At 41.0% G+C, this 27,048-nt stretch overlaps 1 protein-coding gene across 7 annotated transcripts in view; it reads right to left on the reverse strand.

Annotated features, from left to right (window-relative positions):
* adcy7 (adenylate cyclase 7) overlaps positions 1-27,048 on the reverse strand; it is a 173,507-nt gene that overhangs the window by 18,001 nt on the left and 128,458 nt on the right. For 6 of the 7 annotated variants that reach the window (XM_059992885.1, XM_059992880.1, XM_059992882.1 and 3 more), the window contains 10 exons: positions 20,956-21,147; positions 20,817-20,860; positions 19,777-19,857; positions 17,556-17,625; positions 16,737-16,834; positions 16,566-16,650; positions 14,893-15,024; positions 8,224-8,274; positions 5,949-6,002; positions 4,672-4,841 (listed from right to left, as the gene is read on the reverse strand). In XM_059992885.1, coding sequence (XP_059848868.1) covers positions 4,672-4,841; positions 5,949-6,002; positions 8,224-8,274; positions 14,893-15,024; positions 16,566-16,650; positions 16,737-16,834; positions 17,556-17,625; positions 19,777-19,857; positions 20,817-20,860; positions 20,956-21,147 — 977 coding nt within the window. The remainder of the gene's footprint in view (positions 1-4,671; positions 4,842-5,948; positions 6,003-8,223; positions 8,275-14,892; positions 15,025-16,565; positions 16,651-16,736; positions 16,835-17,555; positions 17,626-19,776; positions 19,858-20,816; positions 20,861-20,955; positions 21,148-27,048) is intronic. The other variant, XM_059992886.1, reaches the window with a different exon arrangement.

Consider the following 27,048-nt stretch of genomic DNA (forward strand, 5'->3'; position numbering starts at 1 on the left):
AACCCCTACATAGAGCAACTATCGTTTTCCTTTCCCTTCCGTTCCCTTCAATTCTACCCAAACAGAGCTGCAGCTGAACTCACTCATGGCCCAGTCCTCCCACCACCACACGCAAGACTCCGGAGCTCTCCTGCCAATGCAGAGTGGACACCTTTCCAAACCTGGCTCTGCAGACAAAGATTAGACACCATGTCTTGACCTGAGGGAAGGTGAGACACTCAATGCAGAATGGCTGAGGCCTTGGACATCGGGCACAAGTAACCCTTCGTGTGGCGGGCCAGCAACCAAAATTGACCTAGCACATCAAGTCAAGTTTATTGTTATCTAACAATATACAATGTATAGAAACATATAATGTATACAGAAATGAGACAAAGTTTCTTCAAACCAGGGTGTAAAGCGCAGTAGCACACATAACACAAGGTAACATGAAGGTAAGGATAAAATCTACCGATAAATCACACATTAAAAAAAAAACTAAAGTGCATTAATAGTAAATTTTGTATGGTTTGGAACCGATTAACCAGTAACTCTTTGAATATGATGCTACAGGAAGTTAAGAAGCCTAATGGCCTGTGGGAAGAAACTGTTCTTCACCCTGACCGTTCTGGTTTTTATGCATCATAGTCTCCAGCCTGATGGTAGAAAGTCAACGAGGATGCTGGATGGACAGGTGGGATCCTTAGTAATAGGAAGGGCCCTGCAATATGCAACGCTCCTGATAAGTACCCTCGGTGAATGGTAGGGAGATACCTATGATCCACTCAGCTGTTCTCCCTGTCTTTTGTAGGGACTTTTGTTCTGATATTCAACTGCTCCCATACCAGGTGGAGATGCAACTTGTCAGGACGCTCTCAATGGTGCTCCTGTAAATCCCAGTTAAGATGGAAGGGAGGAGAGAGCCTGGCCTGCCTCCATCATCTTAGGAAGTGGAGGCACTGCTGTGTCTTCTCGTTCCGGGCGATGATATTAAGGGACGAGGTGAGGTTACCCTTGATGTGAACTCCCAGGAACCTGGTGCACTTAACTCTCTGTTCAGAGGAGCCATGTATTTGCAGGGGAGAATGATTCATCTGCATCTTCCTGAAGGCCACAGTGATCTCCTCTGTCTTCTCCACATTCAGGCTTAGTTGTTTTTCTCACACCAATCCACCAGTCATACAACTTCCTCTCTATACTCCGTCTCATCGTCATTCTTGACAAGAACCAAAGATTCAAAGTACATTTATTATTATACAGAACACAACTTGGAGATTGATCCTCCTATAGGCAGCCACAATCCATGGAACCCGTTCAAAGAAAACATCAAACTCCCAGTGCACGATACAAAGATAAAATTGCACAAATGGCAAAAAGTGAGGAAACAATGCACAGGATATCGAAGATTAAACCAGGAGTCTTCAGCTTACTTCAGTTCAGTGCAGCACCTCTAGCTGACTGCAGGCCGCACAGCCAGTCATCGTCAAGGTGCCCCAGTCCTCATCAATCGTCCTGATGAAACCACTCAAAAACAGCCAAAAAAAAGGGTAGCAACACACACAAAATGCTGGTGGTATGGAACAGGCCAGGCAGCATCTATAGGAAGAAATGTCGATATTTCAGGCCGAGACCCTTCGTCAGGACAGGTAAAAGGTAACCAGGATTGAAAGATACCTGCAACATGAACCTCAAAGTGGCCACAGCCACAAGCCTCACAGATCAATCCATGCAATGTGGAACCCAAGACTCCTGTATTTTCTTCTGAGAGAGGGAGGGGGAAGGGGGGGAGGGAAGAAAGAGAGAGAGAGAGAGAGAGAGAGAGAGAGAGAGATAGAGACAGACAAAAAAAACAGTCAAACGCATGCAAACAGCACTGAACACCCGCCTGCACTCTGCTCTTCTCCTCATCGATTTCAGCTTCCTCAATTCCTCAATCGGAGAGAAGCAATGAAGTTGATCATGGGGTCACGTCCTCACTCCAGGCCACCAGGCAGCACGCTCCACTCCCAACCCTACCAAATGCTTTCAGAGACAGCAAAGCGCCAGATTGCTCAATCAGCTCAAAAACACACCATTAAAATGTAAATCATAGGTTCCAAACGCACACAGCTTAGTCATAGAAGCATATTTGAAAGAAGAAGAAATAAAAGTAGTAAAAGATGTAATTTAGTGAACTCTCTGCAGGACATCACCATTGGTCACTTGCACCATCCCAAAGCAATTCAAGCTCTCCTTTATAGATACTGTGAAATTCTTGGGTAAGCTATACAGAAAATCAATAAAACTTTGTAATCCATTGTATGATTGCTCAGAAAATAAGTACTTCCAAACACACATGCATGAGGTAGTAAATTGGATTAGACATTGGCTCAATGGGAGAAGTCAGAGAGTGGTAGTGGAGGATTGCTTCTCTGAGTGGAGGCCTGTGACTAGTGGTGTGCCACAGGGATCAGTGCTGGGTCCATTGTTATTTGCCATCTATATCAATGATCTGGATGATAATGTGGTAAATTGGGTCAGCAAATTTGCTGATGATACTAAGATTGGAGGTGTAGTGGACAGTGAGGAAGGTTTTCAAAGCTTGCAGAGGGATTTGGACCAGCTGGAAAAATGGGCTGAAAAATGGCAGATGGAGTTAATACAGACAAGTGTGAGGTATTGCACTTTGGAAGGAAAGACCAAGGTAGAACAGACAAAGTAAATGGTAGGGCACTGAGAAGTGCAGTAAAACAGAGGGATCTTAGGAATACAGATACAAAATTCCCTAAAAGTGGCGTAACAGGTAGATAGGGTAGTAAAGAGAGCTTTTGGTACATTGGCCTTTATAAATCAAAGTACTGAGGTTGTATAAAGCATTGGTGAGGCTGAATTTTCAGTATTGTGTGCAGTTTTGGTCACCGAATTACAGGAAGGTTATTAATAAGGTTGAAAGAGTGCAGCGAAGGTTTACAAGGATGTTACTTGGACTTGAGAAACTGAGTTACACAGAAAGGTTGAATAGGTTAGGACTTTATTCCCTGGAGCATAGAAGGATGAGGGGAGATTTGATACAGGTATATAAAATTATGATGGGTATAGATAGAGTGAATGCAAGCAGGCTTTTTCCACTGAGGCTAGGGGAGAAAAAAACCAGAGGACATGGGTTAAGGGTGAAGGGGGAAAAGCTTAAATGGAACATTGGGGAAGGCTTCTTCACACTGCGAGTGGTGGGAGTGTGGAATGAGCTGCCAGATGAAATGGTAAATGCAGGCTCACTTTTAACATTTAAGAAAAACTTGGGCAGGTACATGGATGAGAGGGGTATGGAGGGATATGGTCCAGGTGCAGGTCAGTGGGACTAGGCAGAAAAATGGTTCAGCACAGCCAAGAAGGGCCAAAAGGCCTGTTTCTGTGCTGTAATGTTCTATGGTTCAATGGTTCTAAATTCTGTTATTTCCACAGCACTCGTTCTCCACAGTGTAAAACATACTAACATCCTTAGTTAGGAAAGATTGGTGTTTTCTTGAGGGCTTGATTCCTACAGAGGGGAAGTAACACACAACACTGGGTCTCTATTTGTTGTGAGTTACCCAATTGATTTGATTTTAGAAATAATAATTTAGTTAGAAAAGTAAGTAAAGCACAAGATAAACATGAGAAAGTCTGTAGATGCTGGAAATTCAAAGAAACACAGGCACAATGTTGGAGGAATTCAACAGGTCAGGCAGCATCAATGGAAATGAATAAACAATCAAAATTTCTTTGAGATTCTTTGAGATTGAGCATAAGGTGCTGATTCATAAGGTCCGCAAGGCATTGAAGTATGAATATGTAAGTTATTAAGAGAATATGATAACAGGTATTTTTCCAAGATGAACAAAACCACATTGGTTGGCAGAGCCTAGACTGATACGATTTTTGGAAACAAACAAGGCTAGTTCAGTGGAAATGTAAAATCCTCCCTTTATGTCTATCATTGAGAAATAATTGATTTTTGAAACGTAGCTGGCCGGTATACATAGATAAGAAAAGAAATATGGGCCTCCTTGATTATACAAGTGTGAACTGTGAGAGAGCTCATTGGACTTCTATTCTCAGACCGGAATCGCCTAAACTTGCTTCAGAGGTCCCATTCCTAGCATGCTTCCCAATGGGCACATAGAAGAACTCTAAAGATTCAGGTATTAGGTGACCTGTTTGGCAATAAATGATACTTCACAAACAAAACATAAAAATAAGAGGAAATGAAAAATGAGTTAGAGGCTGTAAACCTGAAAGAAAACATTGAAAATGCTCAACAGATCGTGGTGCCCATAAAGAAATTAACAGAATTAATCCCAAGATTGATGTTCTTTCTCTTAGTTATGGAAGGTTATTGACTTGAAATGGTTCTCACTCCACCAATTTTGCCTGCCCAACTGAGTGTTTTCAGCAATCCCCTGCATTTCAATGCAACTGGAAAATTTAATCCTTTCACTTGGCCCACATTGTTTTTATTTGTTTCTGCACTCCTGCATAAATTCTGAAATGACCTCTGCACATATGCCTATTATTATTGTGTTCTCAGTCCAGAACTTGCTAAAAGGTGACAATCTGGTTACCTGTGTCCAGAAGCAACAATGAGGAAAGCGATATTTCAGTGAATTGGCGATCACAGAGAGAACATATACATCAACGGCAGAGGTTTAAAGTTTTCCATTGGCAAAATCATACCTGTTGTACAGAAATGTCTTGTAATTCTTGAACAAGTTAACATAATTATTCAGGAAAATGATGTTATAAACCACACAGGCAGTAATTAAGAGGAGAGCTTTCAGTTCAAAGCTAATTCTGAGGAAGACTGAACAGGTGATGAGCCCCAGGATACAACAGCACACATAATACTGCCAAAAGCAAAATTAGAAGAGTTAGAAAATGCACTTTCTTATTAAGCAATCAATGATTTACAAACTTAATTATATCAAACTAATTTCAAACAGCAATCTAAATTAGACATTTACAAATCTGCTGTGCACATTTTTGGTTGTAATCAACACATCTGTAATTAAGCAGCTGACATAACAATGTCCCCAGTGACCACACCCTGAAGGGGAGCAACTATGTTTCAAGATTCTGATCTATTTTGGAATGGCATGAGATGGCTTTTCACCAAGCTAAAGATATGTTCATATCAAACTACTAATTAATACGGCATTATCGACCTGGTTGGAAGCATCAATTAGAGCATGATCGTTTCTAATCGAGGTTTGAGGGCAGAAGGAAGTATTTTAAAGCAGTTACTGAAATACTGTACATCGGCACATCCTGAATTGGGCACTCTAGGTGGTTCACCTGAAGATCAAACTTGCTCTCAAGTACCTGGTAGCTACTATAGTGAGGGATGTGGTGAACTACGTATACCTGTCTGGACACGCCCACCCCCCCCCCCCCCCCCCCCCGCTGACTGCTCCTGTGGCTCCTCCCAAGGATCCCGGTATAAAGGCGATTGGAGACACAGCCCCGGCCTCAGTCTCCAGGATGTTGTGTGGTGGTCAATTGCTGCTTGTTCTTTCTTCCAGCCAATAAAAGCCTATATCTCGCCTCACGTCTCCAAGAGTTATTGATGGTGCATCAAGGGATCAATTAGCTTTCATTAAAAAAATCACATTGCCTTTTAATTTCTTCTTCATGCTACCACTACAGTTTATTGTTTTACAAGAGAAAATGCGGCATGATAGAAAGCAAAACTTAGAGTTTCATTACCTGAGAACCAGATTCTGATTTATTTATCAAATGTACATTGAAACATACAGTGAGATGCAACATTTGCATTAACAACCTACGCACCAAAGAATGAGCTGGAAGCAGCCCACGAATGTCACCACACATTCCGGCACTAACATATTGTCATAAAGGTACTTTAGAATAGCTGGTGGCGTAATCTAATAAACCAAGGCAAAAATTCATATTGCAAAGATCAAAATGAACAAATGAAATTTGTATATACTCACGGGAAGGTAATAATTCTCACACTCTGTTTTGTTGGTATTATGTTGGAAGTGAACCTATAAGTAAGATATTAACATTCAATATAACATAATTTTCACCCACACTGTGCAGTTCTAAAATATGGTAAATGACAGTCTTTAATCTAAATCATCCTTGGCCCATTAACCACTGTTAAGCAAAGATGCACAATTCTATAGCACAATGATATTATAAACTGCACAGATAATAAGTAAGAGGAGAATTCTTTAAATGGGTGCTTGAGGGTCTGCACAGACCTGGTGGGCCAAAGTGTCTGCATATGAGCTGTATGAATCTATTGCCCCCAAGCTGTGAGTAATGTTCCCTCTAAGGTTTTCTTTACAGATGCGCACATCAACCACAGCTCTGCGCTGAAAACTGTGCTGCACTTTAATAAAACATTGTATCAAAGAAAATTATGCAGCAACAAAGGCTTTGTGCATGGGAGTATTTCAGTGACTGTGTGGCTACACACCCCACAGCAGTGCGGCTTAGAGGCCACAGTGACTGTGATTTTAAAACCAACCCTATTGAAGTCTGGACAAGTGATGAGTTACAGCATACAACAGCTCACATTATACCAAATAAAATTGAAACTATTATATTTTAATTGCTTAAATGGTTAAACAAGGATTCAGAGACTGCATTAACTGATAATAATTTCACCTAACAAATTAAAAGATTTGTTGTACACTGACATACCAGTTGTACAGCATACCTGTTGAAATCAACACATAAATAACTAATAAACTGACATATTTGTAGAATACCTACAAAGTATTTCAACTTCAATTTCTTTTTCAATTGTCACCTTCTAAAATGTTACACCAAAATGATAAATAATTCAACATAATTCATTTTCAGTGGAGACTATCAGCCTGACAAGATGACTCGATTTATAGTCTCACTTGAACCATGGTAAAGAGTTTGGGGAAATTGTAATGACTTGGGCTATGTCATGCTACATGAGAAACAATCAACATTTCTGGAGCAAGTCACTGATCTGTCAGAAATATTAGACATTAAGTGAGGGGATTGAAGTGTAATGTACAGAGTAATTAATTAAAAATTACGCTGAAGTCTGAACTGACATAATTATATATAATTGTGAGAGGCATACAGTAAATAGATAAGATAGCCGTGTCTTTAGTCCATTGTGGAAATCCCAAATATTAAAGAGAATAGCTTTTAATAGCTTTAAGAGGAGAGGGGGTAAATTTAAAGACTGGTATTTTGTTGCCTGGAAGGTACTGCCAATGGAAAGTGGTGGAAGCAGCTACGACAGCAAAACTTAAGAGGTACTAAGACAGACACATGAACAGGCATGGATTTCAGAGTTACAGAGATCAGAGACTTGTGGTTTAAGTTAGCAACCATGGCATTGTGGGTCCAAGGGCCTTCTGCTATGCTATACTGTCCCATAAGCTCCTTCACCAAATGGAAACAACATGGAAAAAGATTGGCTACTGGTGTCCACTTTGACCTCCAGAATAGAGAGAATATTAATACTTCTTTGTGCTTAATCATGAGACTTCCTAAGAAGCTGGTGAGTTTCTTCACTTCTGTCTGATTCCTGGCCAGGCCTTTCCATTTGAAGGGAAAACAAAACAAGGAAGGATGTTCTCATCTCAAGAGTCCCCTCATTCAGCTTCACTCATCGCCTTGCCTTAATTTTACACAGACTCAGGGTTCTGAAGATTGGCCTTCAAACTGAAAACCTTGCTTCTTTTCCCATAAATGTAACCTGGCCTCCTGAGTATTATCAGCATTTTACATTCTTATTTTAGACTATAGATGCTCTTAATGATTTTAAATTTCTTAATCAAAATCTTCAGGAAATTCAACCACTGGTAATAAAGCTTCTTCCCATATACAAATACACTACTGGTAGTCTATCCTCATTGACAAGAGAACGTACACATATGGGCCTGGTCTTTCTTGATACAAGAGAACCTAACAAGTGAGCACTGAAGTTGGCTCACCTGAAGATTAGGCTTAACCGTGAAGTCCAAGTACAGTACTATTAGCTTCCATTAAAAGAAAATCATTTCTTCTTTCTGTCTGGTTACTGTTATATTTTATTGAAAGAAATGTCGCACACCTTGTTATTGTAATTAACACCTCAAAACTTAGCACTCCGTTACCCAACTGAGAAACACAAAGATGGCTTAGAGTTATTTGTGTCATAAACTACTGAACTAAGGTAAACAGTTATCTGCAAAGTTCAAAAAGTTCAAAAAAATGTTTGTGTCTACTCACAAGAGAGCAGTTTGTCACATTTTTCTCATTGTGCTCTTCTGGCATTGAATGCTGAAAAGACAACAGTAATATTCAATGCAGCATATAGTTTCCACTGATAATATACAGTTCTAAAATATGGTAAGAATTCTTATCATACTGTTGGGCTCTGAACTTTATGGGCCAAATTACATCTTTTTCTTTCATCCCTTTTGAGATGCATGGCTTTGTTATGGATAAACCCCACAATCAATATCAATGGCTGTTAATTTCTAAAGACTCTGACTATTAATTTTTTTTATTTTAGAGGTACAGCAAGGTAACAGGACCTTCTGGTTCAACGAGCCCATGTCACCCAGTTACACCCATGTGACCAATTAACTTACTAACCCGTATGCGTTTGGAATGTGGGATGAAACCGGAGCACTCGGAGGAAACCCGCGAGGTCACAGGAAGAAGGTGCTGACTCCTCACAGACAGAGGTGGGAATTGAACCTGCATTGCCTAAGCTGTAATAGCATTACACTGCCCACTATGCTAATGTGCTGCGCTTAATTGTTACATTCATTTGTATTTAATACATGAAGCACAAGAGGATATGATATGCACCACTCCCTAAATGGCACGTGTGATGAGTGGGAAAAGGGAGCAGTGGGTCATGACAGCACAACTAGAGCTTTGACCAGTGACCAATCAGAAGTTTAAGAGGAGGTGGTTTCACTCAGGTCCGCTACCTGAGCTTTGACCAGCGATCAATTCATGTTTGAGTTTGATTAGCAAGAGCAGATTAAAGGAAGCCAGGGACAAGCACAGCAACCATTGTCGCAGCGGCTGTCGTCAGAGTGGTGATCTTGAGGCATTAGCACTTCGAGGCTTCAGCGAAGAGAAAGCAAACAAAAAGCTCTAGGTTGTTTATTTTCCTTCCACTTCTTTATATCTACTCAGCTAGGAGAGTAGAGGTGCCAGGAAGGATAGTGGAATGCTCCTCCTGTGGGATGTGGGAAGGCAGGGAGACCTCCAGTGTCCCCAATCTCTACAACTGTGAGAAGTGCGCCCAGATGCAGCTTCCAACAAATCACGCTAAAGAGTTGGAGCTAGAATTGGATGAACTCCGGATTATTCGGAAGGCTGAAGGGATGGTAGATAGGACATATAGAGAGGTAGTTACACCCAAAGTGCAGAACACAGGTGTCAGGTCAAGTCACTTTTATTGTCATTTTGACCATAACTGCTGGTACAGTACATAATAAAAATGAGATAATGTTTTTCAGGACCATGGTGTTACATGACACATGCTTCACTAGACTACAGACCTACACAGGACTGCATAAAGTGCACAAAAACAGTGCAGGCATTACAATAAATAATAAACAGGACAGTAGGGCAAGGTGTCAGTCCAGGCTTCGGGTATTGAGGAGTCTGATAGCTTGGGGGAAGAAACTGTTACATAGTCTGGTCGTGAGAGCCCGAATGCTTCAGTGCCTTTTCCCAGACTGCAGGAGGGAGAAAAGATTGTATGAGGGGTGCATGGGGTCCTTCATAATGCTGTTTGCTTTGCAGATGCAGCATGTAGTGTAAATGTCCATAATGGCGGGAATGCGGGGATCATAATGATCTTAGCTGACCTCACTATCCGCTGCAGGGTCTTGCGATCCGAGATGGTGCAATTTCTGAACCATGAATGCAGCTGCTCAGGGTGCTCTCAATACAACCCCTGTAGAATGTGATGAAGATGGGGGGGGGTGGGAGATGGACTTCCCTCAGCCTTCGCAGAAAGTAGAGACGCTGCTGGGCTTTCTTTGCTTTGGAGCTGGTGTTGAGGGACCAGGTGAGATTCTCCGTCAGGTGAACACCAAGAAATTTGGTGCTCTTAATGATCTCTACTGAGGAGCCATTGATGTTCAGCGGGGAGTGGTCACTACGTGCCCTCCTGAAGTCAACAACCATCTCTTTTGTTCACATTCTGAGACAGGTTCCGTTAGCCGCTGCACCTCCTCTCTGTAAGCTGACTTGTTGTTCTTGCTGATGAGACCCACCACAGTCGTGTCATGGGCGAACTTGATGATGTGGTTTGAGCTGTGTGTTGCAGCACAGTCGTGGGTCAGCAGAGTGAACAGCAGTGGACTGAGCACGCAGCCCTGGGGAGCCCCCGTGCTCACTGTGATGGTGTTGGAGATGCTGCCTCCGATCCGGACTGACTGAGGTCTCCCAGTCAGGAAGTCTAGGATCCAGTTGCAGAAGGAGGTGTTCAGGCCCAGTAGGCTCAGCTTTCCAATCAGTTTCTGAGGGATGATTGTGTTGAATGCTGAACTGAAGTCTATGAACAGCATCCGAACATATGTGTCTTTTTTGTCTGGGTAACAGTCAGGAAAGGGAAAGGGATTAAGTAGCCAGTGCAGAGTATCCTTGTGTCCATCATCCTCAACAAAAGGTATATCACTTTGGATACCACTGGGGTGGGGGGGGGGGGGGGGTTGACCTTACAGAGGAAAGGCACAGTGGTCAGATCTCTGGTACTGAGTCCAGCTCTGTAATGCAGAAGGGAAGGGGTGGTGGGGGGGGGAAATAAGAGGCACATTGTGGTGATAAGAAATTTGTTAGTTCAAGGAACAGACACGAGGTTCTGTGGGCGAGAACGAGATTCCCAGGTGGTATATTGCCTCCCAGTTGCCAGGGTCCAGGACATCTTGGACTGAGCCCTCAGCATTCTTAAGTAAGGGGGTGAATAGCCAGAGGTCATGTTCTATGTAGGTACCAATGACATGGCTAGGACAAGTGACGAAATTCGGCATAGGGGGTTCAGGGAGTTAAATGCTACATTAAAGGACAGAACATTCAGGATTATGACCTCAGGATTGCTACCTATGCCACCTGCTAGTGAGGCCAGAATTAGGAAGATTATACAGTTTAATACGTAGCTAAATTGGTGTAGGAGGGAAGGCATAAGAATTGATTAGAAAGCTTAAGGTAAAAGAACCCTTGGGAGCAAGCAACCATAAGATGATCGAATTCACCCTGAAATTTGTGAAGGAGAAGCTAAAGTCAGATGTATCAGTATTACAGTGGAGTAAAGGGAATTACATGAGCAAGGAGTTGGCCAGAATTGATTGGAAAAGAACACAGGCAGGGATGACAGCAGAGCAGCAATGGCTATAATTTCTGGAAGCAATTCAGAAGGCACAGGATATAGACGTTCCAAAGAGGAAGAAGTATCCTAATGGCAAGATGACACAATCGTGGCTAACGAGAGAAGTCAGAGCCAGCATAAACACCAAAGAGAGGGCATATGTAGAGCAAAAATTAGTGGGAAGTTGGAGGACTGGGAAGCTTTCAAAAAGCATTAAGGTAACAGTAATATTAAAAGGGATAACAAAAGTTTCTTCAGATACATAAAGTGTAAAAGGGAGGCGAGTGTTGATATTGGACACCGCTGGAAAACAATGCAAGAGAGGTAGTAATGGGAATCAGGGAAATGGCCTATGAACTGAATAAGTATTTTACAACAGTCTTCATTGTGGAAGACACTAGCAATATGGTGGAAATTCCAGGTGTCAGGAGGCATGAAGTGTGTGAAGTTACCATAACAAGAGAGAAGTTTCTTGAGAAACTGAAAGGTCTGAAGATAGATAAGTCACTTGCACTGGATGGTGTACACCCCAGGGTTCCGAATGAGGTGGCCTCAGTGGTTGGGAAAAAGTTGGAGTCAATTGTGAAGGATGAGATCTCAGGTTACTTGGAGACATACAATAAAATAGGCCATAGTTAGCATGGCTTCCTCAAGGAAAAATCTTGCCTGATAAATCTGTTGGAATTCTTTGAAGAAACAACGAATAGGATAGACAAAGGAGAATCAGTTGAAGTTGTGTGCTTGGAATTTCAAAAGGCCTTTAACAAGATGAGACTGCTGAACAAGCTGTGACACCATACTAGAGGAAAGATTCTAGCGTTGATAAAGCAGAGGCTGATTGGCTGGAAGCAAAGATTGGGAATAAAGAGGGCCTTTTCTGGTTGCAGCAACACGTACAACAAGCTGGAGGAACTCAGCAGGTCGGGCAGCATGGAAACGAGCAGTCAACGTTTCAGGCCGAGACCCTTCATCAGGACTGAAGAAGGAGGGGGCAGGGGCCCTATAAAGAAGGTGGGGAGAGGGTGGGAAGGAGGAGGCTGGTAGGTGCCAGGTGAAAAACCAGTAAGAGGAAAGATCAAGGGGTGGGGGAAGGGGATAGGCAGGAAAAGTGAAGAAGGAATGTAAGGGGGAAAGCACTATGTGTATTAGAAGAAGGCAGAATCATGAGAGAGGTGATAGGCAGCTGGAGGAGGAGGCAGAGTGAAACTGGGATGGGGAAGGGAGAGGGAGGGAATGATTGGAAGCTGGAGAATTCGATGTTCACACCAAGGGGCTGGAGACTACCCAGACAGTATATGAGGTGTTGCTCCTCCAACCTGAGTTTGGCCTCATCATGGCAGTAGAGGAGACCATGTATGGACATATCCGAATGGGAATGTGAAGCAGAGTTGAAGTGGGACGCAACTGGGAGATCCTGTCTGTTGTGGCGGACGGAGCAGAGGTGCTCAACGAAGCGATCCCCCAATCTGCGTCGGGTCTCGCCAATGTAGGAGGCTGCACTGGGAGCACCAAATGCAATAGCTGACCCCAACAGGCTCACAAGTGAAGTGTTGCCTCACCTGGAAGGACCGTTTGGGGCACTGAACGGTGGTGAGAGAGGAGATGTAGGAACAGGTGTAGCACTTACACTTGCAGGGATAAGTTTCTGGGTGACTGCTTGTGACTAGTAGTTTTGCACAGGGGTCTGTGTTTGGACCGATTCTGTTTATGTTATATGTCAATGATTTGGATGATGGAATGGATAGCTTTGTTGCTAAGGGGGAGCAGCAGATTATTTTGAGGAAGTAGAGAGGCTACAGAAGGACAGACGTATCAGGAGAATGGGCAAAGAAGTGGCAGATGGAATTCAATGTCAGGAGGTGTATGGTCATGTATTTTAGTAGAAGAAATTACAGGATAGACTATTTTCTAAATGGAGAGAAAATACAAAAAACTCAGGTGCGAAGTGACTTGGGAGTCTTTATGCAAGATTCCCTAAAGTTAATTTGCAGTTTGAACCTTTGGTGAGGAAGACAAATGCAATGTTAGCATTCATTTCAGGAGGACTACAATATAAAAGCAAGGATGTGACATTGCAACTTTATAAAGCACTGGTGAGGCCTCACTTGGAGCATTGTGAGCGGTATTGGGCCCCTTATCTTAGAAAGGATGTGCTGAAACTGGAGAGGGTTCAAAGGAGGTTCATGAAAAATGACTCCAGGATTGAATGGCTTATCATATAAAGAGCGTTTGATAGCTCTGGGCCTGCATTCACTAGAATTCAGAAGAATGTGGGGTGAGCTCTTTGAAACCTCTTGAATGGTGAAAGGTCTTGATGGAGTGGATGTGGAGAGGATGTTTCCTATGGTGGGAGAGTCTAAAATCAAAGAGGACACAGCCTCAGAATAGAGGGGCATCCTTTTAGAATGGAGAGGAAGAGGCCACCTTTAGCCAGAGGGTGGTGAATCTGTGGAATTCTTTGCCACAGCCAGCTGTGGAGGCCAAGTCTTCATGTATATTTAAGGTAGAGGCTGGTAGATTCTTGATTGGTCAGGTCTTGAAGGGATATGGGGAGAAGACAGAAGATTGGGGCTGAGGGGAAAAGTGGATCAGCCATGAAGAAGAGGCAGAGCAGACTCGATGGGCCAAATGGCCCAATTCTGCTCCTATATCTTATGGTCTTATGGAATCAGTTAGAATGCATTATCCAGGATATGTTCGCATTGCTGTTATTTTATTGGACTAGCATCAAGAAGACTTGGACTATTGATCCAGATACTAAAGATAGAATTTTTTTTTAAAAACTATCAGTAACGGTTACAATGAATCATGTTTTTTTGTAAGAAACTATTTCAATCACCACTATCTTTCTGCAGATAAGCCAATCTAAAACAATCTTGACTCTTAATTATGATTGACTCCTAATTTTTTTTATAGGTGAGTGACAACAATGTCATCAGTCAGAAGACAGAAGCAAAACAGGCTTGTTACACGAACACTGCACATCAGAGTACCTATTTTGAATTTCATAACGTGGTAACTGCAGAAAGAAGATATTTACCATTACCAGAAGATATTCAACATTGGTAGAACATGACAGAGGAACAAAATTAACATAACTCTAAATGCATAGTGTAGAATGGTGAAGTGGAGCTGGAATATTACAACGCTGCGTACTCTGTTGAGATGTACTGCTAACCAACTGAATGGTTGGTACTGGCTCTATGTAGAAATCACTACAACAAGCAGGCTGACTGAGCTGACATGGCATCTACATTACAAACCAGCGGGGTTCCCTCTTCCTAGAAGAGTTGCTTCAGATTTGCTCCCACCCGAAGTATATTTTGATGAGGTAAAATAAACTTCTCTTCTATTCCTTCCAAATTCTGGAATTGTCTGCCATTTGCACAGTTCCAGTTTTGTCAAAACTACCGTAGAAACCATCATTCATATAAGACAGCAAATGGCTCTACTCTTTTGGCTATTACCCCCAACATCTGGAAAAACTGTATCTTTTAGGGCTTTCTAGTTAAAACTTATTCACATCTATCACATACTTCAATGGTTTCATTAGAGTTACTCACCAAGTTCAAAACTGAAATGGCCAATACAACAATTATGACAATGAGAGTCAATGGTAGCCGTAATATTGGTTTTGTTGTAATAGCTTCAGAGATGCCAGTGAATGGATTTGAAGACCAACAATTCTTCCACTGCTTTTGCATGGAACAGAAAAGAAAGATGAATTGAAGTGCTGACATTCTTTAGCAAATTGTAATGAAAATTTTCCAATGAATGCCAAATAGAAATTCAAAACTAATTTAAAGTTTTGAAGGCTCGCTATAGCACTGAATACTTAATATCACTTTGGACTCATTTGTCTCCATTTCTCCAGTTCAAATTTGAGGAAACACAAACCTAGAAGAACTGCTTGTTCAAGTAGATCAAATTACTATTCCAATCTGTTAAGAAACAGTAATTACATCAAAAGTGATAATGACAATGCCAATGGGAATATGCTGATAAAAATATTGGTAGCAATTATCATCATGGGAATGCTGGAGTAACAAAGGTTTCAGTACCGCAGAATTAAAAGAAACCTTTGAACCAAGGCTGTAAAGGTCAAGCTACAGGAATTTATAGTCTGATCACACGGAGCAAAGTAATAAAACCTTAGTAAAAATATATATTATTGAGTGAAAACTTGGGCTTCACATAATAAGAAAGACATTGATGTTTTAGAGAAAGCACAATGAATAACTCTTGCACCATCTAGTCTAGGAAAGTGCAAATGAAAACTTACAGGATTTTGGAATCACAGTTAAATATGTTTAAAATAATGAAAACACAGGACAGTGATGGTAGAAGCAATACACCTTTAACAATTTAAGCAACAAAAACATTTGGCCATGAACGCATGATTAAATGCAAGAAATTGTAAAAAAAAAATGGGAGGAAGTATTTTATGCAGAAAATTCCAGAACACTGTGGCAGAAACTAATTCAACATTCAACGTGAGACGTTTTGGATGGATTACACAGAATGAAAGGTAACATGAATAATGTGGATAAATACATGGTTAGACTATTTCTTCACAGAGGAAAAGCACAGATGTGAACTAGTTAGCCCAAATAGCCTGTATCTAAGTTGGTATTATAACTCCAATAGGTATATTGAACTGAGTATGCATTCAGACTTCCTTTAAAAAAGCAAACACAAGGAAATCTGCAGATGCTGGACATTCAAGCAACACACACAAAATGCTGGTGGAATGCAGCAGGCCAGGCAGCATCTATAGAAAGAAGCACAGTTGACGTTTCAGGCCGAGACCCTTTGTCAGGTCTAACTGAAAGAAAAGGTAGTAAGAGATTTGAAAGTAGGAGGGGCAGGGGGAAATCCAAAATGATAGGAGAAGACTGGAGGGGGTGGGGTGAAGCTAAGAGCTGGAAAGGTGATTGGCAAAAGGGATACAGAGCAAGAGAAGGGAAAGGATCATGGGACAGGAGGCCTAGGGAGAAAGAAAGGGGGAGGGGAGCACCAGAGGGAGATGGAGAACAGGCAAAGAGTGATTGTGAGAGGGGCAGAGAGAGGAAAAAAGGAGGGGGGGAATAAAGAAATAAATAAAGGATGGGGTAAAAATAGCACATGGTTTTAAACCGATGTTACAAAGAGTCAGCAATTCATTAATGTTACAAGGGAAAGTTTATATGACAAAATTAATGGATTATTTTAGCCACAATTTTTTGATTCAACTTACCTTCACATAACCAGCAAAAGAAATGAAGAGAATTATCAGAAGAATAACAGCAGCAATTCCAAATGATATCCCCAGTGTATCCGTTCTATTGAGAAAAACATATTTGGCTGAAGTTCGGTTAAAAATATTTTAAAATTTTAAAATATATTTGATTCCAGATACAGTACTTACCTTGGCATAACTAGCAAGTGGATCACAAATATGCAACAGAATATCAACATGGCACAACCAGCGTAATACCTCATGGAACGAATACAGACTGAACGATACTGGAAGAAAGAAAAAAGGCAGCCAATACATGAAATGATAAACATTTCTCTCCGTTTTGTTCTCCCTTTCTTAAACAGAAACATAACACAAGCAACTCAAGAGATGTATCAAAGTTCAGAAAAACGCCCATCAGGAGAACTGAAGAAAATGGCCACAGATGTAATTGAAAATATGGATTTTAGAAAAAGCTTACAATAATGAAATGGCACAATTTTGTGGAGAAAGCTCTAGTAAAGATATGCCAGAGTTGTATTTATGCAAAATAGTTTAATTCAGATTTAATCCGTAACAGAGATTTTCTTTAACATCTTCATTCTGAAAATTCTTGTTACCTTAATTGGTCAAGCATGTTTCTTAGTATAATCCCTCATTCAGCTGAATTGTGATGAACACTGTACTGTTAAATGTTAAAACCAATGCTTCAAGAGAATTGCAAAGATATATTTTTGCATTCTATTAAAAATAAAATTGACTTCTAGTTCCTCAGATATATGCTGCAATGCACATAAATTCTCATAGAGATTATCCAAATTATAGTTTTTTTGAAGAACCAAGAATAAAGTACTAATAATATGCTTAAAATATTGTTATTTTATGTAAAATTGTTATTTCCCATGATTTTGTCATTTTAGTTGTTTTGTGAACCAACTTCCAAGGTCAGTTATTTTTCATTAAAATTCTTGGACCTACAGCTCAATGAACACATCCTAGAATACTTACTAATCTTTCCAGACCCTTTTCATTGAATGACGGCATCAGATGGGCAAAGATGCCACATTTAATTGATTCTCTGTAGAAAGAAAAAAGTTGTAAATGTTACTGTTTGGTATCAGAGCTCTCACAGCCTGGGGTTGGAAGCTGTTGTCCAGCTTCTCAGTCATTGTTCTTAAACAGAGTTACCTTCTGCCTGACAGAGGTTGGGCAAAGAGATTCTGGGAGGGATGGACATAGTACTAATGGTATATATCCTGGAAAGAGGAAGAGAGACCCCAATGATGCTCTCCGCTGTCCTTACTGCTCTAGAAGTAATCAAGGATGTAGATCATGAAAGGCTCTCCTACCAAGCCAAACTTTTCATCATGCAATCCATCCTTATGATCACCTAATGCTTATAATACTTGCAAATCCTCTGGGCGTATTTAAATTTTGTACTTTAAACAAGTTGAATGAAGTTGTTAAACCCTCACCACCTTCATCCTTTCACTGGCACCCACCCTCTCCAAACTCACGAAGGATTTCCCACCAGAACTTCTGCAGAGATGACTGAGGAACAACAAAGGCTTTTATTCTAGGGTTTACAATGAATTGGAGTAAGATATGCACCTCAGCTTCAGTCCTGTATCATTTTAACATTGGTTAAAGCCATCAACAAAGGAAACAGGAAAATGTGATGAGTTATATGTTCACATCTTAAATGTACATTCAGCAACAAACTTCTATTCGACAGTGACCTCAGCTTCTCTGCATCCTTAATGGTGCATTAAAAAAAATCTTTATATGATGAAAAGACTACCATTTTATCAGTGGGGTGGCCGCCGAAAGGTCCTGTGGTGTCTGAAGCCCTGTGGTACATCACCCACTTGATCACATATCTTCAGAGGCTACAGAGTGTCCTGAAACAAAGCTGACTCTGGGGGCGTGGGTCGCGGTGAAAGAAAATCGATGAGTGGTAAGGTGAGTGGAGGACAGGGCAATGGGTAGCATTGTGTGTATTACCAGAAATCGAAAGCTAATAACCCTAAAGTAGACATCTGTTCTGGTAGGGAAGTGGGGGGGGGGTGTGGGCACAGATCATGGGAAGGTGTGATGGAGCCACATATACTTATCTCAAAAGGGTTTCCAGAGCTGGGCAGGACCTGTTCCTAAAGACCCCTTTTAAGTACATGAGACTAGAAATAGTTAACACTCCTCTGAACAATCTAACCTAATTTACCCAGCAACACTGCAAAATACAGTTGAAAGAATAATGCCAGCACTTGCACAATTGAATCTAACATAACATCATCTGTATACAAGGCTGGTTTACAACATCAATAGCCAGTCAAAATTCCAGAGTGGCGCAATTTGGTTGAGAAATGCACACACAACTGCATTCCACTCTGGAAATCTGATATTCTGACTGAATGTTTTTGCCAACTAAAGTTCCACAAGTTAAAGCCGTGACCAAAATCAATCACTGAATAACTATCAAGACCTTTGATGTAGGACTTAAAGAAGGGAAGTTCTGTTAATTTGAAAAGAAACTTGGCTAGTCCACACTTAAAGTACTGCATATAATCTGTTCTCATTCTCATAAAATGTAATATTGAGGTATTGGATGTTAAAATACAATCAAACTGATAGCAAAGCAGAGAAATTATTTTTACCAGATCATGAATTTTCATCTCACATCTCTGCTTTTGGTCTCCTTCACTGTCCCAACACATGTTCAACAATTAGTACTGTATCTTGGCACATTACTACTAAAATATTTTGTCAAAGTATAGGGAAATAAATTGTTGCGATACTAATGTTATTTTTCAATACACTGTACAGCAATGTTTTAACGTACTGTTCTATATTTGCATAATGCCCTCAGAGTTTTGAAGCAACAGACATTTGAAGAGAATATCAGCCACATCAATTTAACCTCTATCCCAAAGCAACGTCAGTGCATTTAGACTAGACTCGATGAGGAAGCGATGATTTTTTATTCTTGAAAGTCTATCCTGCTTTCGTTATCTCTCTTCTATTAGCAATGGAAATTTACACCAAGGTAGTCACTCCTCACATCTCAGCCCATGCAAATGATTGCAATGGGGTGTACATGTACACACATGAAACAGGATTGTTGCCTTATTCTGGGGATTGAAAAGTTTGTTTAACTTCAAGAGATTGATCAATGTCTGAAGGGTTCTAAACCACATTGTGAAAGAAGCATTGAAATGTAAATGGTACATACTTTGGTGAATTCATCCCATTGATTGTTGTTATCATTTTTTCACGCAGTTCCTCTTCAAATCGTCTCTTTTGTGATTTGTTTCTAGACAGTGAAAACTGCAGTTAAGATGCTGTACACACTACACATGATATCTAATTAACATTCAAAGCTTTTCATCCTGTCTGTGAGATAGATTGTTATTCATCATTTTTATATCGTAGAAGAATTGTATGCACAAAGCTCTATCAAATATAATTTGGCAGCCACCTCTGAAGACTGGAATGGATGAGAACTAAAAGAGGATCAGTGTGGGTGTTAGTTAATACAGTATACATCAACATCTCATAATGTATAGAGTGTGACAACATGATATTAAAACATATCTATATTTTATAACAGTGAAAATAATTAAATTCAGAATTGTTGGACTGAAAATTTGTGTCCCACCAATTTGATGTGCACTATGCTGCACTAAGCTCTTCAGCTCCCAGACACTGCCACTGTGCCCTTAGCCCTGGTGTCAGCAACAAGTTTCAGGATGCACCAAAACATAGAATTAAGGTCTAAAACCTCACCTTAATTTTTACTCTATATTCAGGAGAGAGCTAACCCTCATTAAGCAGTAGTTGAACTCTGTGCCTGTACATTTTAGAAGATAGGTCAGAGTAAACAGCACTGGTAGGTCTGGAGTCCGATCTGAACCACATTCAGCAGGAACGGCTATTCTCGTTTCCTAGAGGATGGTTTTAAAACAATCTAGGAGCTTCACAGTCACCATTATTCCAGTTTATATAAGTGAAGTTAAATCTCCCAACTTCCATGGTGGAATTTGACTTCTGCCTCTGAGTCTTTGGTCTGTCATCCAGCAACCCAATCATGCAGTTACCACATCCCCAGAGTCCAGCAGAAAGATAAATGGTAAAAAAAAGGATTTTTTTTGTTAACTACTTTCTTCAAAGAACCAAATTATGCAAGATAGTCTGAGAATTCTCAAATTCTAACTAAATATATTATAGCATCAATCTGCAAATGTTGTTCTCATGCAGCTGACGGAAACCCACCGATCCAATGTCCTGTGGTGTCCAAGAGGATGTACTGGGATTTCCTAGAAAGATGGGAGGAAAGAAAGGACTGAGAATATGTTGATTTATTTCATCAATAGTACAAGTCTTCAACAGCATCCATGTTTTCTTTTTTTACCTTCCCAATCTTTCCGCTCGGTGCTGAGATTTCAGAGCTAACATTGTCCCGTTGCTGAAAGTGGGCAAACGGTTTTGCTGCACCCCAAGACTCCAGGTATCGCGTCATGCGGACAGACGCTCTCATTTTTAGTCCATCGTTAACATGTCTTGGCTTTGGCAGGTGTCGACTCTTTGGGCTTTGCTGCTTTGTCTGTTGATGATATAACATTGGCACGGAATCTATAGTGTAATCATTAAGGCGTAAAAATAATGACAGTAAAACCTATCGGTGAAGTTGGACTTTGTGGATCTACAAAATGATTCAGGCAAATAGACAGCTTATGATCATTTCCCCAGAAAATTAGGTCTGGTGTGAAATTGACTGCCAGTTTGTTTTGAACATGTTTCACTCCATTAAAGAAGGTCAATTTTGTTCCTTTGCATAAGATTTACTTTTGAATATACTGGAAGTGTAAATACAATATTGATGCAGAAAGATCAGGTAATGAGGCTTCGAAGTTCAAAGTAAAATTTATTATCAGAGTACATACATGTCTAAAGTAAGTGCATGTTCAGCACAGCATTGTGGGCTGAAGGGCCTGTATTGTGCTGTAGTTTTCCTATGTTTCTACGTCACCACACACAACCTCGAGATTCATTTTCCTGCAGGCATACTCAGCAAATCTATGAAATGGTAACCATAAACAGGCTCAATGGAAGAGCAAGCAGAACACAGAATTTAACCAACTGTGCAAATACCAATAGCAATAAATAACAAGAGCATGAAATAACAAAATAAAGAGTTCTTCAAGTTAGATCATTGGCTATGGGAACATCTCAATGGATGAGTGTAGTTATCTTCTTTTGTTCAAGACCCTAATGGTTGAGGGGTAGAAACTGTCCTTGAACCTGGTGGTGCGAGTCCTGAGGCGCCTGTACCTTCAACCTGAAGGCAGCAGCGGGAAACAAGCATGGTCCAGGTGGTGAGGATCTTTGATAAGACCATAAGAGACAGGAGCAGAATTAGGCCATTCAGCCCATCAGGTCTGCTCTACCATCCCATCATGGCTGATCCCAGATCCCACTCAACCCCATACACCTGCCTTTTCACCATATCCTCCAATGCCCTGACCAATCTGGAAATTATCAACTTCCACCTTAAATATACACATGGATTTGCCCACCACCACAGTCTGTGGCAGAGCATTCCACAGATTTGCTACTCTCTGGCTAAAAAAAAATTCTCCTTTCCTCTGTTCTTGAGGGTCACCCCTCAATTTTGAGGCTGTGCCCTGAAGTTCTCTATACTCCCACCACAGGAAACATTCTGTCCACGTTCACCCTATCTAGTCCGTTCAACATTCGGTAGTTTTCAGTGAGATCCCCAAGCATTCCAGTGAGTACCGGCCCAAAGCTGTCAATCGCTCCTCATGTGTTAACTGCTTCGTTCCTGGAATCATTCTCGTGAACCTCCTCTGGACTTTCTCCAATGACAACACATCCTTTCTGAAATATGAGGGCCAAAATTCTTAACAATTGTGGCCTGACTAGTGTCTCATAAATGCTCAGCATTATCTCCTTGCTTTTATATTCTATTCCCCTTGAAATAAATGCCAACATTGTATTTGCCCACTTTACCACAGAATAACCTGTAAATTAATCTTCTGGGAGTCTTGCATGAGGACTCCCAAGTCCCTCTGCACCTCTGACGTTTGAATCTTATCCCCGTTTAGATAATAGCCCATACTTTTGTTCCTTTTACCAAAATGCATTATCATACATTTCTCCACACTGTATTCCATCTGCCATGTTTTTGCCCATTCTTCCAAATAAGTCCTGCTGCAATCGAATTGCTTCCTCAGCACTACCTACCCCTCCACTTACCTTTGCATCATCCACAGACTTTGCACAAGGCCATTAATTCCATTATCTAAATCACTGACAGACAATGCGAAAAGCAGCGGTCCCAACCCTGAGAAACACCACTAGACACCGGCAGCCAAACAGAAAAGGCCCCTTTTATTTCCACTCACTGCATCCTGCCTGTCAGCCATTCTGCTGTCCATGCCAGTATCCTTCTTGAAACGCCATAGGATTTTATCTTGATAATGGATGCTGCTTTTCTATGGCAACATTTCATGCAGATGTGCTCAATGGTTTTATCCATGATGTACTGAGCCAAATCCACTACCTTTCGTAGAATTTCCCACTCAAAGGCACTGATGTTCCCACACAAGGCCATGATGCAGCCAGTCAATACACTTTCCACCACACACCTATAGTGGATGTGCTTGTCAAAGTTTTTAATGTCATGTCGAATCCCCACAGCTTCCTAAGTAGAGGTGTGGTCAAGCTTTCTTTGCAATTACAGTTATATGATGAGTCCAGGACAGGTCCTCTGAGATAGTGACACCCAGAAATTTAATGTTAGTAACTCACTCCACCTCCAATCCTCCAATGAGGACTGGCTCATGGGTCTCTGCTTTCCCTCTTCTGAAGTCTACTATCAGTCTCTCGGTCTTGCTGACATTGAGTGAAAGGTTGGTGTTATGACATCACAGCCAAATTTTCAGTCTCCCTCCTGTATGCTGATTTATCATCCCCTTTGATATAACCCACAACAGTGGTGTCATCAGCAAACTTGAATATGCTATTAGAGCTGTACTTAGCCACACAATCATAGGTGCAAAGCGAGTAGAGCAGGGGTCTAAGCACACATCCCTGTGGTGCATCTAAGCTGGAGATTGTGGAGAAGTTTTTGTCAATCCAGACTGACTGGGGTCTGCAAGTGAAGAGATCCAGGATCCAACTGCACAAGAGGTATTCAGGCCCAGGTCTTGGGAGATAACCGATAAGTTTTGAGAGGACGATGGTGTTAAATGTGGAGCTGTAATTGATGAACAGCATCCTGGTGTATGCACCTTTGCTGTCCAGACATCCCAGGGTCATCTGAAGGGCCAATGCGATGGAGCGGATCCTAATCGCAACTCAGACAGGAGCTGACATGTTTCAACGCAAGCCTCTCAGAACACTTCATCTCTGCGCCTGGGGTCTGCAAGTGGGGAAATCCAGAATCTGGGCAATAGTCATTGAGGCAAACTACCACACTCTTCTTGGACACCGATATAACTGAAGCGGGAGGGTACTACACACTGCCAAAGTTGAAGATATCCGTGAACACACGAGCCAATTGTTCAGCACAGGTCTTCGGTACTCAGCCGGGTACTCCATCTGGATTGGATGCTTTGTTTTTTTTTTAAACTTTGTATCAGAGAAAAGGACGGATACAGGAAATGACTTGGTCCCATTGAAGCTGCACCTATTCTACTGAAGAACATTGAATCTATTCCCACAACCCTACAAATGCCCTGAAAATTCTTCAGAGGTGGGCTTCTTACTTCAATCACCTGACTAATCATGTTTTGCAACCCTTTGATGAAAGGGAGCTATTTACACCCCTGCATACCCTTTCCCTGTTCCTTCTCCCACTCATTGGATATCTTCGTGAAGCTCCATCGTCATGTACGGAACTCCTGATGCTCGTTCGAATTATTGACCTTGGCAGCCTTTTTTAATTTTTGCCTCCTATAGCTGAGGCTAGAGAAGGTCATCACCCCAGTGGATTCTATTCTACCAAACTATTAATCATTGAACAAGTTATTTCTCAGTGTTTTGGTACTAAACCACAAAGTAGATTTACAAACGTTTGTAGTTCCATCCAAACAGCATCTAATTCATATCAAAGAAAGGTCTTCGACTTAAAACATTAACTCCCATTTCTCTTTCCACAAACACCACTTGATCAGCGAAATCTCTCTTACACTTTCCTTGTCTGAACCACCAAAAGAATTCCGCACAGTGAAAAATGCGAACAGTCAGTTACAGCATTCTTCATCCAGGGAGTTGGCAAGTATTTTAATCCCCAGACCAGTGAATTCAAACTAGCCACATATTAAAATCAATTCCAGGAATATTTAACCCAGAACCACTAAAGTCCAAGAGAAATCCATTAGTCACCAGACCAAAATAATATACAAATCTAACCTAACAGTGGGAGAAAAACAGAAACTGTAAAAAAAACTAACAAATCAGTCCTTGACTTGATAAATACAGCACAATTAGCACCCCACAGCTCTAGCATAAGCAACAATGTTAGTTATCCTGTCGATATTCTTTTACAGCATATCTATAATTATGATTGATTCCAAAGCCAAGATATGTAAACCAATTAAAATGTCTTAAAGTTTAAAATGAATGACACTGTTTCAGACTCTCCTAGGTCAACCACTTAGCATTTGATTATATCATCTATGCCAGCCTTCCACTTATGCTGCAACTGAACCTCAGCTATAAATCAGAACATTGCATCCACTTTGAAAAGGTTCATTACAAACAAAATGTAGAAGTCAGCAGAACATTGTGCACAATGCACGTTTCTATTTTTAACAGTACAATGATCCTTAATAAAGTTTGTGCATTTGGGACTTAATGATGGTGTTCCAGAATTTCCCCAGGTCACATTTGACAAATTGAGTGAGCTGTAAACTAAATCTCCATTTAGACTAAAAAGCTGCTTATCTCACCAACTCCAAATTCTCATTTAGCCAGCAAATTTTCATGATTGCATGTATCACTCATCAGCCTGTGTCATTTCTAGGCATAACTGTCAAATTAGGACCACTTTTTCACAGGATTCTTACAGCTCTCATACAAGAGATAATTACTAATTCAGGATGGATACAACCTATTGATGAGAGGTGAAAGATATATGCTCAATCTACACAGTCATTGTTAGGCTGAATAAATTTTTCCTTCGTAGATTATAAAAGAAGCAACTCCAAAAATGGTGTTTACATTCTCCACTTCCAGCTGTACTCTCATAGCAAATATTAACCAAAATGGCACAACTCCACAATTGTGAATTATCAGAAGGCCCATTCATCTCACCAACAAACAGGAATTTAAACCTGCTCCTATGAATCAAATGGTAATGTTGTGACAGAGCATATTTTACCTAAAGTGCTGCAACTACAAACTGTTTAGCTATGGGTCTGTACCAGCTCATTCCTCACTCTGAAAATGTCCAAACCTATTAAAATCAAATTCAGAGGAAATTCACTTTGAGTTACGTTGGCTTATCCTCTGATAACTATTTACATAAATTCACTCCAATCCCACACAACATTTCCTGAGAGATCCTTGATTTAACATAGAACTAATAAATCAAATTCCACAAATGTTTATTCAAGCGTGCACATTATAAATGCTCTTACCCAAGAAATTCGAACAGGTTTATTTCTGCAGATACATCACCACCATTACTCCATTACAATACATATGGACGTTAAGGATATAAACCGCAACGGTCCTGGTACAGGTCGATGGGAGTAGGCTTTTTAAACAGGCTGGCATGGACTAGATGGGCTGAAGGAGCATTTCTGTGCTGTACTTTTCTATGACTATTACTCATAAATTAACTAAAAACAAAACTACTGCAAGAATTTGTAACACGCTGTAAGGTTTCACTGTTAAGGCCAATGTAATGGCTTCTAAGTAATGCTCCACTATTCAGGTAATGGTTTCTCTGTAGCAGCAATGTTTGGGTTAGGACTAGAGATAACGGGACTTTAGAATTCAGTGGCTGTCCAATGGGAGAAATGTTGTTCTTTCTTGTGTGTTTGGGAGCCGGGTTTTTCACGGACTTTTATCAAGGAGAGATGAAGAGGGAAGACGTGTATGGAGAGAGCTGGTAGACCACCGGACGGAGTGAACTGGGATCTGAGGGTCCGAAGGTCGGCAACGATCAGAGGAGACCAATGGTGGAAGAATGACTACTGAGTGAGGTTCAACGTCATTTTGACTTTGACTTGGGCCCTTTTCTCATTTAGTTTATTTTCATTACTAACCCTATATTCAGATTAAGACTCATAAAGTCTATCATTTAATTGCATCAGGTGTACTGTCTGATATTTTGCTGTGAAGAGTGAGGGTTCTGAGTTGGCATCAGCCCTTACCTCCCTGGTGAATAAGTGGCCCAGTGCACAGGCAGCGGGTCCCTGCCGGAAGCTAAGTATTTTCTCTGGAGTAACACCCACCCCTGAGGGGGAAGAGG

The sequence above is a fragment of the Hypanus sabinus genome, chromosome 17 (assembly GCF_030144855.1).
Source record: "Hypanus sabinus isolate sHypSab1 chromosome 17, sHypSab1.hap1, whole genome shotgun sequence".
Lineage (NCBI taxonomy): Eukaryota > Metazoa > Chordata > Chondrichthyes > Myliobatiformes > Dasyatidae > Hypanus > Hypanus sabinus.